The 15,715-nt window shown below is 44.4% G+C and overlaps 1 protein-coding gene across 11 annotated transcripts in view; it reads right to left on the reverse strand.

Annotated features, from left to right (window-relative positions):
- The window catches only part of TACC1 (transforming acidic coiled-coil containing protein 1), a 121,592-nt gene that overhangs the window by 47,747 nt on the left and 58,130 nt on the right, over positions 1-15,715 (reverse strand). For 5 of the 11 annotated variants that reach the window (XM_043563820.1, XM_043563857.1, XM_043563839.1 and 2 more), the window contains exons 2-3: positions 10,496-10,682; positions 9,425-9,540 (exon numbers count right to left, since the gene is read on the reverse strand). The exons of 1 other annotated variant lie outside the window; for it this stretch is intronic. In XM_043563820.1, the coding sequence (XP_043419755.1) occupies positions 9,425-9,540; positions 10,496-10,656 (277 nt within the window). In that variant the 5' untranslated portion in view covers positions 10,657-10,682. Of the gene's footprint in view, positions 1-9,424; positions 9,541-10,495; positions 11,036-15,715 lie in introns of those variants that run through there. 5 more of the 11 variants (XM_043563863.1, XM_043563849.1, XM_043563831.1 and 2 more) reach the window with 3 other exon arrangements.

A 15,715-nucleotide genomic window follows, 5' to 3' on the forward strand; every position in this document is an offset into this window, starting at 1 on the left:
ATTTGTTTGAGGATACATTTCAAATACATTAGAAATCCTCCACCATCGACAGAAACTGTAGAAGGCTCTCCCTGTAGGACTTCTCCTCCATCCCCAACAACTGCAGCAGGAGGAGCAGAGAGAAAGGGCACGTGCTAACAGATGGGACTCCTCTGCAGAGATGTGAAATTGTGTAACTTCACTCCGTTGCTGCCAAACCATAATGTGCATCTCTTCAGAAATAATTACTGGAGAATTCGAAATACCAACTGCCTCTCTCACAAAGTAGCAACCGCCCACACAGGAGCTGGGGGCTGATGCAGCATAAAGAAAAAGAGAGAGGAGCCTCCAGCCAAAGCAACAGCAACCGATTCACCAGGCACATGAGACACTTCCACAATAGGAGAGGGACCCTGGTTGAAGACCTTATTTCTCCTGTCGCTTCTGCTCCTGTACTCTAAGAAAAGGAGCCAAAGGAAGGTGTGGATAAAGCAGTGAAGAGGCCCCAGAGGAAGAAAGTAATAAAAAAGGCTGAAGTCTTTGAAATTATAGCCTTTGGTATAAGTTTTTTTTAAAAAGTAGAAAATGGTCTTGTGCTAGTCAGCCTCCAAGATGGCACCCAATGAGGGAGCCATTTATCAGGTGAGATGAATCCCACCTCCCAGCATTCATGTCCCTGGACTGACCCGTTTAACCGAAAAGATATTATGGAAATAACAACGTGACTTCTGAAGCTAAGTCACAAAACACGTTACAATTCCCATCTTGTTCTTGGATCACTCACTCTGGTCACTCAGCTGCCATGCTGGAAGAACACTCAAGCCACCCAATAGAGAGGTCCATCCACATAGTAAAGAACTGAGGCCTCCCACAAACAGCCAGCACTTGCCAGGCAGTAGTGAATTACTTGAGGAGAAGGTCCTCCAGCCCCAGTCAAGCTTTCAGATGACTACACTCCCAACCAACACTGTGACTGCATTCTCACAAGTAACCCTAAGCCAGATCACCCCGCTAAAATGCTTCCAAATTCTAGGCCTATGAAAGCTATGTGAAATAATGTTTATTGTTCTAAGCTGCTAATAACTTTTGGAGTAATTTGTTACGCAGCAATAGATAACTAATACAGGCCTCTTAGAAACTCTTCTTTCTAACCCAAAATAGGTACAGAGTCCCAGGAGGCTGCATACATCTCCAGGTACCTACCTCTCCTCCCCCACACGACTCACATGTGGAGAGAGAAAGCAAAAGTTACTACTCAATATGTCCCTTCCCTCTTTATTTCTCACTGATAAGCTGAAGCTAAGCATTAAGGAAGCAAAATGTTTTCAATAAAGTTGAATACCCAGTAATGCTTTTTTTCTTTCCTGCTTCTGGCTCTATATCTAAATTGTGCTGCAAACTTCTAATATTCAAAATTCCTGAACTACACTTTATACTTCATATATGTGCAAAGTTAATAAATATGGAATATATATCCCTTACTGAACTTTTTCTTAAAATCACTGTCACTTAACAGGATACCTTAAAGGATGCTTTCCCCCATCACACACTCTGTCCTGGAAACATTTTAAGAACCTTCAGTTCCTCTGAAAAGTTTTCAATCAGTGAAGAGAATCACAGAAAATCACAGATTCCCTGGGGGAGAGAAGCTGTTTAATATGTTCCAAGAAGCTCTGGATGTGCAATCTTAAAAGCTAAATTTAAGACCCCACTCTACCACTAGCAGTAAAGACTCTGGCCCCAATCTGTGGAATGGAGATTATATGTGTCCCATCTCACAGCATCACTGTTCTAAAATCAAGTAAGATGCTGAAAAGAAGGGGGGAAAAAAAGCCTACTTGCTCCCATCAAATTCAATAAACTCAGCTGAGGGGCACCAGAGTGGTTCAGTCGGGTAAGTGTCTGAATCTTGGTTTCAGATCAGGTCACGATTTCACGGTTCATGGGTTCGAGTTCCACGTTGGGCTCTGTGCTGGCAAAGCATAGCCTGCTTGGGATTCTCCCTCTCTCTGCCCCTCCCCCACTCTCACTCACTGTCTCTAATAAATAAATTAAATAAATAAATAAACAGACAAACTCAGCTGAAACAGAAAGACAATGGTGTGCTAGGTGGCAGTCTTCTAGTGGGAAAGCTGGAGATGAGTAATTTGTTGTTAAATTATATTTCCAGCAAGGACATGGGAAAGGGGGCACCTGGACTGGCTAGGAATTAATCTGTATCTGTCAAACAGAACTGTCAAATTACACTTTTTCATTTGTGAAATAATGAAATATCCATTCAGCCATTATCAATCTAACTCCTGGAGATACAATCATGTTTGTGGAGACTCATGACATCAGGTTCATGTACAAGCAAAGGAGAGAGTGAGATCTTGAACTTAGAAACAGCAATCCCTTTCTAGGCCCAATGCTAACAGTTTTCAGGCAATTCAGCAACCCTCATTTATCACAGCCCCACCAAACTGTTTTGTTTTGGATAGATAAACCAGTAGCTTTTACATCACTAACCTGAGTTAGGAGATAGTGACAAAATGGCTTATGCTGCCAGGACTTCCTATGAACACTGCTACTGCTCACTTGAAAAAGACACTATGAGTACTCTTTAACCTAAATGTTTAAACGGCTTTAGACCACATACATTTTTTAAGTGGAGCATTAAATGGCAGCAACATAATTTTGGAAGGGTTGCCCCTCCCACACACACATGCACCACCAGAAACTATCACAGTAAGCTATATCACTTGATTTGCTGCTCAGGTAAGCCCCAAACTGGCAAGTACGAGTCTAAAGTGAGTTTAACCATTATAACATTTACTGCTTTACAGTTATTAAAATGTTTACTTCCTTTTTTTAATGTTTATTTATTTTGAGAGAGAGAGAAAGAATGAGCAGAGGAGAGGCAGACAGAGAGAGAGGGAGAGACAGAATCCCAATCAGGCTTTGTACCATCAGCGCAGAGCCCAATGTGGAGCTCGAACTCATCAACTGCAAGATCATGACTTGAGCCAAAATCAAGAGTCGGATGTTTAACCGACTGAGCCACCCAGATGCCCCTAAAATGTTTACTTTCAGCAGGGAGGCTTTACCCCTGCTCCTAAGTTTTTTATTCAAATATTGTGGTTCTCACTTCCTGAGAAGTCTGCTGGAAAAACTATACTTTTTCCCCGAGAAGACTTTCTTTTTTGGGTGGAACACCACATAGAAGCTCTCTGTGTGGCTCATTTACACTGCTATAAATTAACTAACAAAGAAACATGGCTCTGATCCCATTTACTAACTAGTAGGAATCTCCCAAGTTGAGAGCTAAAAATGTTATCTGGGGAAAAAAAAAAAAAAAAAACACCACAGAATTGTATCATGCTGCGGAGGTTTCCAAGCCTTAAAGATCTTATAATAATAGAATATACAAATTTAAACTATGAAAGAACTAATTACATCAAAAATTAAAAAATAAAAGTATTGGTTTGGGATATTGTCAAAGGAGCCACATGGGTTAAACTTTTGGGCTAGGTAACATTAAGGGTCCTTATTAGTCCCATCATTTCCAGGAAATTCTAATAAAGCAATCCTTGTGGTAGGGGCAGGGAGAGGATGTTAAACTAAATCCTTAGGAGAACCATACTCATGAATTTTACTGGAACACTTCAATAAATACCTAATGAAAAATGCCTGTATTTTCTTTTTTTTTTTAATTTATTTATTTTGAGAGGCAGTGTGCACACATGAGCAGGGGAAGGGCAGAGCGAGAATCCCAAGCAGGCTCTGCACAGCTAACACACAGCACAATATGGGGCTCAAACTCACGAACTGTTGAGATCATGACCTGAGGCCAAGTCAAGAGCTAGACACTTAACCCACTGAGCCACCCGGGTGCCCCTGCATATTTTCTTGTACATGTAACCCAAAGCCTTAGAATTGAAAACCTAAGTCTTACATTTTAACAAGATCTGCATTCTAGGTCTTATATATATGCACAGTCTAAAACAATCCAATAAATATACCATTTCAACCATATAGCATATACCAACAATATACCATATCAACTGTCAAATTCTAAAACACCCAATTAAAACTATTAAATTAAATTAAAACTATTAAAAAATACTTAATGGGCAAAAGTCAAAAGTTATATATTTGTATTTATATTATTAAATGATTCCCAAGTTCTCTTCATTCTTCTCTAATTTCCATTTTTCATAACTCCTTGGATCTCACAGTCAATTAAAAAGCAAGTACACTGACAGACCAATGACATTTGTGTTTTGTAAGGGAGACAAACAGCCAGCCCAAATCAGCCTTTCCCTAGAGTCTTACCTAAGCATACAGGCCTGCACTAATGGCACCAGGTGCCACAGTTCATGTTAATTAATCATGTATATAGCCTTGCTGCTTTCTTGAAAGTTAGCCCAAATTACTTAAGCTTTATATTTTTATCAAAATTGTCCTAGGTGTGGATCTAGGTCAGCAAACTTTTCTGTAAAGAGCCAAACAGTAAACATTTTAGGCTTTTGCCAGCTACACAGTCTCTGTTCCAAGTAATCAACCTTGTTGTTTTAGTGTGAAAGCAGCCACAGCACCTAAGCGAACAAGTGTGGCTGCATTCCCACAAAACTTTATTTACGGGCCCTAAAATTTGAATTTCATATAATTTTTACACGTCACAATTTTTTTCAAGCACTTAAAAATGTAAAAACAATTCTTAGCTCCCAGACAAAACAATAATCGGTCAGAGCAAGAGACAGGGCCACATTTGGTCTGTGAGCCACAGTCTGCTGATTCCTGATCGAGACTACCAAAACTGTGTCAATAAACAACTCTGCATTCCCCACCAGGCCTCCAGCAGTAAACATCTGTGGACTGATCCTGTTTATCTCTCTCCTTCTATTCTGGAGGACTACAGTTGAGTCTTTGAAAAGGCACCTAATTAACATATCAAACAGAGTAGATTTAACTAGCTGTTCCAAGGGCACACACAAGAGCTTCAGCATGAATTAAGATTTTCTTTCTCAAAGAAAGGTATATACATATATATATATATGTATATGTATATACATATAAAGGTATATGTGTGGCAGGGAGACTTCTAGTAGCTTCTAGTAGCACAGGACATCCACTCACTGCAGCTTTTATAGTCTAAGACAATGGACAAAACCATAGTCCATAAGCACACACACACAAAAAAGTGGGGAGGGGATGAACTTGGGATTGTACCTCTTTCAGAAGTCCTCTGTACGTGCCATCTCCTCACTGATACATCCCCCAGCAAAAAGAAAGAACAGTTAACAGCAGCAGCTTAAACACTCTTTGTTGGGGGAGGCAGACAGATAGCAAACACAGAACTACCAGCCCCAGTATTACAGCCACCACTCTGGTATTTTCAAGGAACCTCTTCGGCTAAACTTTTATTTTACCAGTTAGTCCGAAGCCAGCTTCTGTCTGTGGCTTAAAAAAATCCCCACAACCTCATCCATTGTTTCATTCCTAGAATGGCATACAATTCTGTCTTAAGGAGTGTTAAGACAGAGTTCAGATACTGTAAGTCCCCAAAAACTTCCAATAAAAAGAAAATTAACTTCAAATAGGTGTAGATGTTTCCCTGCATTCAAAGAATCATATGGAAGTTGGGGTGGGATACAGCCCATACATTGGGGGACCATAATATGCCAGGAAGCCAGTATCTTTTATGTATGTTAACTCTAACCCCTGACTAACTCATAAATAATCCCCCAAAATGATACAGTCTTATATAATTTCTACCTGCTATCCCACTATGTCTTGGAACCAAAGATATATGAAAGACTAACTTTATCAGGAGCCAAATAATCAACAATTTGGGAGAAAGAGGACCATCCAAGCTCAGAAGTTAAGACTTCAACGAGAAATGTGTCTCCAGGAATTTTGGTCCACTGATATCTTCCCTGGTCAGACCTGTGTTTGGTTGTATTTTTATATTTACTCTGTATGTGCAACAAGGCCATCAACAAGACTCTGGGCTAACTCTACACGTTGGGCAGAAGGAGCTCTCAAAGGCAGAATACTACCAGGCTGATATACAATCATCCTATTATTTAAAGGCTCCAGGGGCACCTGGGTGGTTCAGTCAGTTAGGCATCCAACTTTGGCTCGGGTCATGATCTTACATTTTGTGTGTTCAAGCCCCACATCAGGCTCTCTGCTGTCAGCATGGAGTCTGCTTTAGATCTTCTGTCCCCCTCTCTCTCTGCCCCTCCCCCATTTGCCCTTTCTCTTTCTCTCTCTCTAAAATAAACATTAAAAATAAAACAAAACCCCAAATTGAAAGATTTTTTTTAACGTTTTATTTATTTATTTTTTTTTTTGAGACAGAGACAGAGCATGAACAGGGGAGGGGTCAGAGAGAGAGGGAGACACAGAATCGGAAGCAGGCTCCAGGCTCCGAGCCATCAGCCCAGAGCCCGACGCGGGACTCGAACTCACGGACCGTGAGATCGTGACCTGGGCTGAAGTCGGACGCTTAACCGACTGAGCCACCCAGGTGCCCCCCAAATTGAAAGATTTCTTAATATGTGGTGGTAGTCTCCTAGATTGTACACCCTACCCCATTACCCCATCAAATACATGGTCTCCAATCATGATCTACTCCACACAGCTTTCCTGGTCCATGACTCTCTAAAAAGAAATCTTTCAAAAGAAGAGAGAAAAAGAGTGTGAGCTAGAAGTTACCAAAACATGTAAAAAAAAGAGTCAGTGGCACAGGAAGGACCAAACAATAGGTTCTCTATGGCTCTGGGGGGGCCTGAGCCATAGGAGCCTCTATGCAATTAGCAAAGAATATGTCAAGATGAATCAGACTAGGAGCTGACAGAATGGTGAGGAAGGGAGCTGCCCAAGCTGAGGGACATTCAAAGAGACTTTCAAATCGCTACTTATGGGTCTCGTGAGCAATACTTAAATTTGATGGGAAAACTTCAATAGTTCTTTCCAGCTTTCAAATATCTCTTCTGATCTGCCAATCTTGACAGAAGAAAAAGGAAGCTTTGAAGAACAAGTGCATCTTCCGTGTGCAAAGCTAAGCGCCACATGTGAGCTCTCCAATGTATAAACCTGCCTGTTCCCATGCAGTCTCTGCCTAAAACAATGGTGAAGAGCAACCCAGGGTGGAAAAAAAAGCAGGGAGGGAGGCTACCCAGGGTGTGTTGAGAGTATGGCTGAATTCTCAGCAGGGGAAACGCATTAGACAACTCCCAAGTCAAAGCAAAATCAAACCACAAAAGTAATAACAATTATTATTATCAGTGAACCAATAATTCCAGCTCCATCATGAAGTCTTTCACAGAGAACCTGACTTCCCAAGCAACCTGTAAGGAAGTTATGAAGCAATAAAATACAGTAACCGTTAGGAGAAAAAAGTCATAATCAAGTCAAAAACTAGTTAACAGGATAACCTGGCTCTATTGAAGGATGACACTGGCAGACACTGGAAAAGAGAAAACATGGAAGAACAACATCCATGCTAGAGTCCCTTCTCCAGACAACAGTTAAGTAGCCTTTTTTTAAAAAAAAATGTTTATTTGTTTATTTTGAGATAGAGAGCACAAGTGGGGGGAGGGCAGACAGACAGACAGCATCCGAACCAGGCTCCCAGTACCGAACTTTCAGTGCAGAACCCATCACGGGCTTCAATCTCACAAACTGTGAGATCATGATCTGAGCTGAAATCAACAGTCGGATGATTAACCAACTGAGCCACCTAGGCGCCTCATGTCTTTTTAAAAGGATGTCAAAACATGATCTCTCTGCTCAAAGCGCTCTGTTATGGGTTAAATTGCATCCCTCAAAAAGATATGTTGAAGTCCTAACTCTCCATACCTCTCCATACCATAACTCTCCATACCTGTGAATGTGACCTTATTTGGAAATAGTACCTTTGCAGATGTAATCAAGTTAAGATGTGGTCATACTGGATTAGGAGGGTCCCTATATCTAATCACCGGTGTCCTTAAAGGAATGTCATGTGAAGGCATAGAGATACACAGGAAGAAGATGGCCTTGTAATGAAGGAGACAGAGACTGGAGTTATCCTGCCACAAGCCAAGGAACACCGTGAAGTATCAGCCACCACCAGAAGCTAGAGGAGACAAGAAAGGATTTTTCCCTAGAACCTTAGGAAGGAACATGGCTCTGTGGCTCTGCTGATACCTCGATTTCGGACTTCTAGCCTCCAAATCTGTGAGAGAATATATTTCTGTTGTTTTAACCCACCCAGTTTGTGGGTTTCTACTTTGTCAAGGCAGCCCTGGGGAGATAACACACCCTCCAATGGCTTCCTATCTTACTCAGAAAGAAAATCCAAGCTTCATTACAAAGTGTTCCAGACTTTCCTTTATCTAACTTCAGCTCCTACTGTTCCCTTCCTAGTCACCACTCCATCCACACTGGCTTCTTCATTGGTCCTCAAAACCCTCCCACCATGGGGCCTCACCCCATCTCAGGCTGGTCCTGTTTCAGGCCTTGGCAGATGCCATTCCCTTTGCTGGAAAGGTTCTCTCCCCGAGAATCTGCAAGGCTGTTCCCTCAATCTTCTTTCAGGGCTCTGCTCAAGTTCCCTTATTGGCAAGCCTTGGCCTAATTACCCTTTGGCATCTCTTATCCCTACCCCATGCGCCCTATACCTCCTTCCCCTGCTTTATTTTTTTCCATAATACAAGCTGACATGTGTATCTTGCTTAACCTTTAAAAGATCCATTTCCCTCCATAACGTTAGCTCAGTGAGAGCAAGACTTTTTCACTGCTGAATCACAGCGCACTCTATTGAACAGATAAACAGATTCTATCAGGACAGGTGAAATTTTACTCAAAACTGGCTGTGTGACAAAAAAGGTTTCTACTAATTAAATGGATCAGAAGCTTTTGTAGTTGAAGGGCAGGCTCAAGGTTGAGCTCTGAGGAGCTAGGAGACCATCTCTGTGCCAGGTTTCCTTAGGTAGACTGAGAAGCTCACCATTCCTATATAGATGAAGGAGAAGTGAACAATTTTGAAAGAGCTTAAGATTCCTTCTTATCTAAAAAGGTCCACTCTTACATATAATTTTTGTCTCCAGCCACACACACCCCTGAAGAAAGTGACTTAGCCTGAGAAATATCTGAAGCCAAATCTAAACATACCTTCACCTCTGCATTACTACACACATTTTTGGTTTTTAGGGGCTTAGGGGGAAGGGCCCAGCAGGAATGTTTGATAATGATAATCTCAAACTGCAAATGTACAAACCACTTGGGAAGAAAACCATATTCCTAAAACAAACAAAAATATTTCAAATAAGCCAGGAGCCTTAAAACAGCTCTTTCTTAGTAAGTACTCAATCAAAAGCTTTTTAAATGGTCCTAAGTTAACACTCTTCCTTCCCTCATTTACATTCTCAAAAGTTTAAAATAAAAGAGGCAGAAAATGAAAATCTTCCTTTACCTTGGGTTTTGGCCCCCGGTGCTGCCAATCCTAATGATGAATCACAGGATTCCTTGAGAGGTGATCTGATTGGTGTTTCAGCTTCAGGGGTCTCAAAATTACCTTCTGAATCCGAGCTGCCAAGGGGGAAAAATGAGGAATTACCACTTTCAACGGTATTTCCGACACCCTTTACAACCTACATATCCGAAAAGGCTAAAGTCCAGCATTTTTGCCTAACTTTACAACCCACTAGTCCTCAGCAAGGACTGGCCTGTGGGAGCTGCTGCGGGTTTTCTCGCAGGGCCCTCCTCCGCCTTCTGTCTGGCATCCTGTCTCCCTGAATATCTCCTCCATCCTCCGGAGCTTTTCTCATCACCATTTATTTCTGAGGTCATCCTTTCTTCTGACATCCCCCCAAAAGCGCTTTCCAACAGACTCCTTTTCTAACAAGAATCCTTTCTCATAGGTTTAAAAATGAAGACTGCCCTCTCCCCCTAAAATTAAGCCAGCTCTCGCCATGATGCCTTTTTCTTTGGCAGGCCTCTACCTGTTTGGAACTCACTCGGCCTGAGGCTGAGAATGCTGTCACCTGCCTTCCTCAATCACTCGGTGGCAGCTCAGCAAAGACCACCATTTCTCACCAGCTGCCAGGGGCCTGTCATCACGCGACCTTCTTTACCAAGGCTGCATTTTCGGGCCACAAGGGGACACCAGGAGGGCCTGGGAGCGACTTCTTCTCCACAGGGAGGGCCCCAAGTTCTACCGGTGTGATCAATGACACTCTTGTGTGTAGGGGCGGGGGCTGGGGGATCGAAGCTTAGAGAAAGTGACTGAAGCAGACTGGGATGCGGGAAGACTGCAGATTCCGGGTTAGGTTCTGAAAGCTCATACGGAAACGGAGGAAAGGTAATACCGGACAAAACATCCTGAACTTTCGAATGCACAGCGGGGACCCGGTTACGGGCAGGGACGCAGCATTGCCATGATAATGGTTACGCGGGTGAGCGACCACACACAACGCACACAGAATGAGCCGCAGATGGATGGATGGCAGCACGTCTGCATCTCGGCAGGGATGCGTGTACTTGCCTGAAACTCAAGGATTTGGTCTCGGCTTGCGAGTCCTCCTCCTCGGGATCGCCCTCGGGCCCTCCGGCCTCGTCCTCTCCGGCGCCCCCGCCGCGCACCGCGGACCAGGTCCATTTCGCCCACTGCACTGGGGACAGGATCTGCCAAGGGCTGAACGCCATGAGCGCGGCTCCTCCGGCTCCAGCTCCTACGAGTAGGGGAAGGGGGAGAGCCTTTTTTCCCTTTCAAAATGGAGGGAACGGGTGACAGGCGCCTGTAAGCGTTTCCAGCGGAGGCGCGGATGTGGTTAAACGAGCGCCGTCGGGGGCCCGGGTGGAGCGCTTCCTCTCGGCCGGCAGTCAGCGCCGCTTCCTCCTCGTCCTCCTTCCCCAACGGTGCGGTCGCGGCCACCCCCGCGCCGGGCGACTCCCGCCGGGAAGATGCCTCTCCTGGGGCCTCTTCAGGGCCCCGGCCCGCGGCGCCGGGTGGCTCGGGTCTTGGGGTCTCGGGCTCCCGCCTCCCGGCCGGCGGGGCGCGCATCAGCTGCCGCGGGAGCCGCGCCCCAGGAGCCGCCCCCTTGGACCGTACTATTCGCGCGCGCGGGGGGGGCGAAGGCGGTGCCGGGGCTTTGAAGTCCGCGGCGCTCCCGCCCGATCCCCCCGCCGCGGCGCCGTGCTGGTAGCGCCCGGACTGCGGGCAGGGGGCTGCCCAGTTGCGACTCCGGCGGGCAGAACACCCAGGCGCCCCCAACAGCTCAGCGAGCCGCGGGAGCTGGGAAGATCCATTTCCTGGGTCCGTGCACGCTGGGCTTTTCCTCTTTCCCTTATTTTTTCATCTTGCTACTGTGACTTAATGGCGTTGTGACATTAGATCGCATAGAAGTGAAGCCCCTTATTAAAAAAAAAAAAAAAAAAAAAACTTTGAGGCCGCAGTTGCCTGTCCTTTTTACCCCTCCCTGACATTGACAGCGTGGAAGATTTCGGCCTATTCACCTCCGACTCTACCACTCCCAGGATTTGGAAATTCCTCAGCAATGCTACAAGAGGAGCCAAGGACTGGAATTGTAGATGCTTTGTCCCTCCCCAAACCGCACTCCTGGACGCTCTGGGGCCAGGTCTTTGGTAAAGGGTGCTAAATTACCCCTGTGAAATTACAGCCTGATCGGCTTCCCATTCTCCTTTTTGAGGCTTTCTCTTCATAACTTCGTCTAAATTTTTGATTTCTGACTTCGTTTACTGCTTCAGAAGTATGCCAACAGGCCTGGTGAAGGCAGCCTTCAAAATAAAAACCCTCTTTATGTTTGAAAGCAGAAGGAAATAGAAGAGCTCTCCTCGGATTTTCTTCATTTTCCGTTTAGGGATTGCTCGCCTCAGAATCTCCAATGCACCAAGGAAGCTGGCAGACACAAACCACAAACACCAGGTTTCATGATCTCCTTGCCTGGATAAGGCATTTCTTGTACTATTGTAATTTCCCAGAGTCGCCGTGAATCTGTGAGGTGGTTGCAGGTTCTCACAGAGAGAGCAGCTTCAGAATTTAGGAACAAAGTCATGCTGAAACTGCAAGAGACAGTCTCCCCTAAAAGGGGAGTCATGCTGAGGAGTCATGACTGTCTTACACATTTGATAACAAAAACAAAAGCAAATATACTGTAAGATAAGGCAGGGTAGTTATGTTACCATAAGATAACTTAGTCTTACCATAACAGAAAGGCAGAGGTTTGCCTGAAGTCTAGATAAAAGGATTAGGGTGTCAGGATGCTTTAGAATTCATCCAGCTCCTTTCCAGAGAGAAACACAACTATCAAGATTGTTCTGGAGACTACAAGGATGGGAAGTAAGCAGGAGTCTTTTTTTTTTTTTTTTAAGTCATGAAATATACCCCAACATTATCCAGTTCTTTGTATTTTTAGGTTTACGGCTCACCATATAAACCTTCAAGTTATAAACTCCCCCAAGTTCCTGGATTTGACCCGTGTTTTGTTGCCTGGAAATAATATTACCAACCCCCCCCCTTGTAAATTAGTAACTGGCACCTTATGTCTTCTTACGTCCTGTTCATTCTTTCTCCTGGGTAGTTCTCAAATCTTCATTCCTCTGCATCCCCACTGTCACTGACATACTTCCCAAACTGTCCGTTTCTTACAGCTCCACTGCAAATGTCTTCCAACTAGTTCTACCTCAGGGTTTTCCCACCTGAGGGCATCCCACTTGGTTGATAGGTGACTTGTGCTATAGTCTTGCTGTTCCTCATTACTCCCAGCCCTTTGTATTCCTAAGCCATAATCAGTAGAGAATTGGTTCTGAACTTTCAGTATGTCCCAGAATCATCTGGGGTGCTTCTTTAAAAATACTAACTCAAATCACCACCAGGGCCTGGAAATCTGAATTTTTACCAAGTATCTTGCGGAATTTTTTTTCACAGGATAAATTTGGGAAACAATGATGAGCTTGGACTAATTGCTGCTGCTGGAACTATTTCTCTTTTTCCTGTAGAGTTCTGCACATTCCCACCCCCTTACCCCCACCTCGAGCTCCCAGACCTTGACTTCCCAAACTTCCTTCAATACCCAACTCAAGTGTTTAGTCTGAGAAAGCAGGCTGATTTCTCCTGTTTCTACCATCTCTATACCTCAACCTCTCAAAGAAACTTTTACTGTGGCCCTTAGATGGTTTCGAAAGGGGACACTATTAATAGTTACACCAGACAGCAAGCACAAACCAGGATGTCCCCAGGATGTAAGGTCACCCTACACTTAGCATATGATATATAATGTATTTGTTTACCTATCTGTCCCACTTCTAGACCATCAGCTTCTAAATGGCAGGGACCACATCATATTTGTGATTTATTTTTGTTTCTCCAGAGATTAGAACAGGGCCATACACTCAATAGGTGTTCAGTAAATAAACAGAAAAGGGATATTGTAGTTTTATAGATAGATCTTATGAGTTTGAGTAGGATGACATAAATTCCAAAAGCCTGACTCCTCCTGGGGAAATCAAGTTTTGGAACCAGCACAGAATGGAACTTGGAGCAAGTAATGACCCCAGTAAGATAAAGCCCAACCTATACAGCCATTTCTTGAAATTGGAGAAGCAAATGCCTAGTTTTCTGAACATCACTCTACTGCAAGCTCCTAGACTTGATGTGAACAGCGATAAAGGAAGTAATTACTCAATAACTTGAACTTATTTTATTGTCTAGAAGTTCAAGTAATGAGGCTAACTGACATATCAATTTTCCTGTAATTCTGGGAAAGAATGGGCAATGTTTGAAAACAGATATCCCAACCAAGGTAAGCCACTTTGCTGCTATCCTCAGCTTCAGAGAGCAGAATGTCTGCAAATACATGACCAAGTAACCTAATGCAACGGATTTGTCTTGGAAACAACCGAAACCACAGAAAGAAACCCATCTGTTCCTTCCTCTCTTCTTGCCCTTCACTGAAGCTTTAGATCAATAGGCCATGAAAATCTAAAATGTAACTTCCTTGAAACACTCCACAATTGTGGTGTGGCCAAGCCAGGCACATCCCTTGCCTGTAATGGATGCTCCAGAGGGATCTGCAAGATGGGTCTCTTCGTTTGAAAAAATAATAAAATGTACGGGTTAGCAAACTCAAACAAGCAAACAACTAATCATTTCATAGCATTTCACAGCAGAGCTATTCTGGGAAAGCCTGGCATGGGGCAGGAGGTGGGGGCAGATGTAGTTGGGGCCTAAAGGAATTGGTATGGATCCTGTATACCTCATAAAGAGTTGATCTCAACTCAAGTACTCAAGTTGAACTTGATCCTGTAGCGGGGGACGGGGTGGGGGGGGGGTGTCAAACACCAGAACCTCCCTAGGTAACATAAGGGAGTGACAAGACCAGAGTGGCAGCTGTGTCATCTGGAGAACACTGCTGTGGCTAAGGGGCAGCGCTACGAAGTTCCTGGTGCCCAGCATTGCCATCTACCAGTCTTTCGAGAAAAACCCAAACCATGGGTTTTATAACCCATCTTCCGATCTTTAATGTTCTTACTAATTTAAATCATTTTGAACCTTGTGAAGGCCAACATGGTGCTGGACAAAAACAAAGCCATCTGTGTGTCCGGGTAGCCCCCGAGCCTGGATGGGCAGAGGGGAGTCATCAGGCTTTGAGCAAGTAAATAACATTTCCATTTAGATCATTTAGATCATTCTGGTAACAACCTGGGGGATGGAAGGGAAGTAGTGAAGACTGGGACCCAATTTCCCTACCCCAAGCTACCTAGAGAAAGTGGACAGCCTCTCCCCTAGAGGGTAAAGAAGCAGAACTGAAATTCACATCCTTAGCTGTCACTGCACTTGTTCAGGAAGCATCAGAGTTGTAAGCAGCTCAAGCATGATGTGAACACTTTGACAGTGGAAGGACCAGAAAACCACTGCTAAGGAAACCGAGTTTGTGCCAGCCAGTGAAATGAAAAAGCATCGGTTATGAAATGATGTGGAGGGAGTGGAGGAGGCAAGGCAGGAGGACCAGGATGGCACAAGGGAATTAGGGATGAAGTAGGCAGAGAGAAAACCAAAAGGTCAGGCAGGCAGACAAACCCGTCAACATATCTGTATTTTCTCACAATTTAGGAATCTGGTGAGCGAGAGACCCATCCCATGCAACTAAGATTAGACGCCAGATTGATGATGTAACCAAAGTGGCTGGGCAGCTCTGAAGCACTTAGAAAAAGCACCGGCCTGGGTGAAACTGAAATGGCAAATAGCAGCTAGGCTGACATGCCTCAGTGGAACCTCCATAGACTGTCTCCCACTCCCCAGCCCTGCTTTTTGAGAGCTGTTTGCTGGATGAGGTTCCAAGACGTGGCAGGGAATTCCTCTGCACGTGGTTGCCCCACCAACCTGATCACTGAATGTTCTCACCTCACTCACCAAGCTAAACATCCTCAGGAGGTCTCTAAGATGTAATGGTTTAACAGTACCCTAGATCAATCTGATCCCTGTAATCCTTCTCTCCAGTAGCGGGGCAGGTTTTCTTATTCTCAGTTTGCAGATGACGTAACTGAAGCAGAAAAGGCAACCACCTGCCTGAAGTCATACAGCTAATTGGTGCCAGAAGTGAATCTAGAACACCAGTCTCCTGTCAGTACTCTTGGCGCTGTATCAGACTGGAAGAAAGCAGAATGTCTTCGCAGCCACGAGGTAGCTTGCCATTCCGTAATCTAGACACTCCTCTCGATATACTGTGGCTGCAGTCCCTGCTTC

Source organism: Prionailurus bengalensis, chromosome B1 (assembly GCF_016509475.1).
Source record: "Prionailurus bengalensis isolate Pbe53 chromosome B1, Fcat_Pben_1.1_paternal_pri, whole genome shotgun sequence".
NCBI lineage: Eukaryota > Metazoa > Chordata > Mammalia > Carnivora > Felidae > Prionailurus > Prionailurus bengalensis.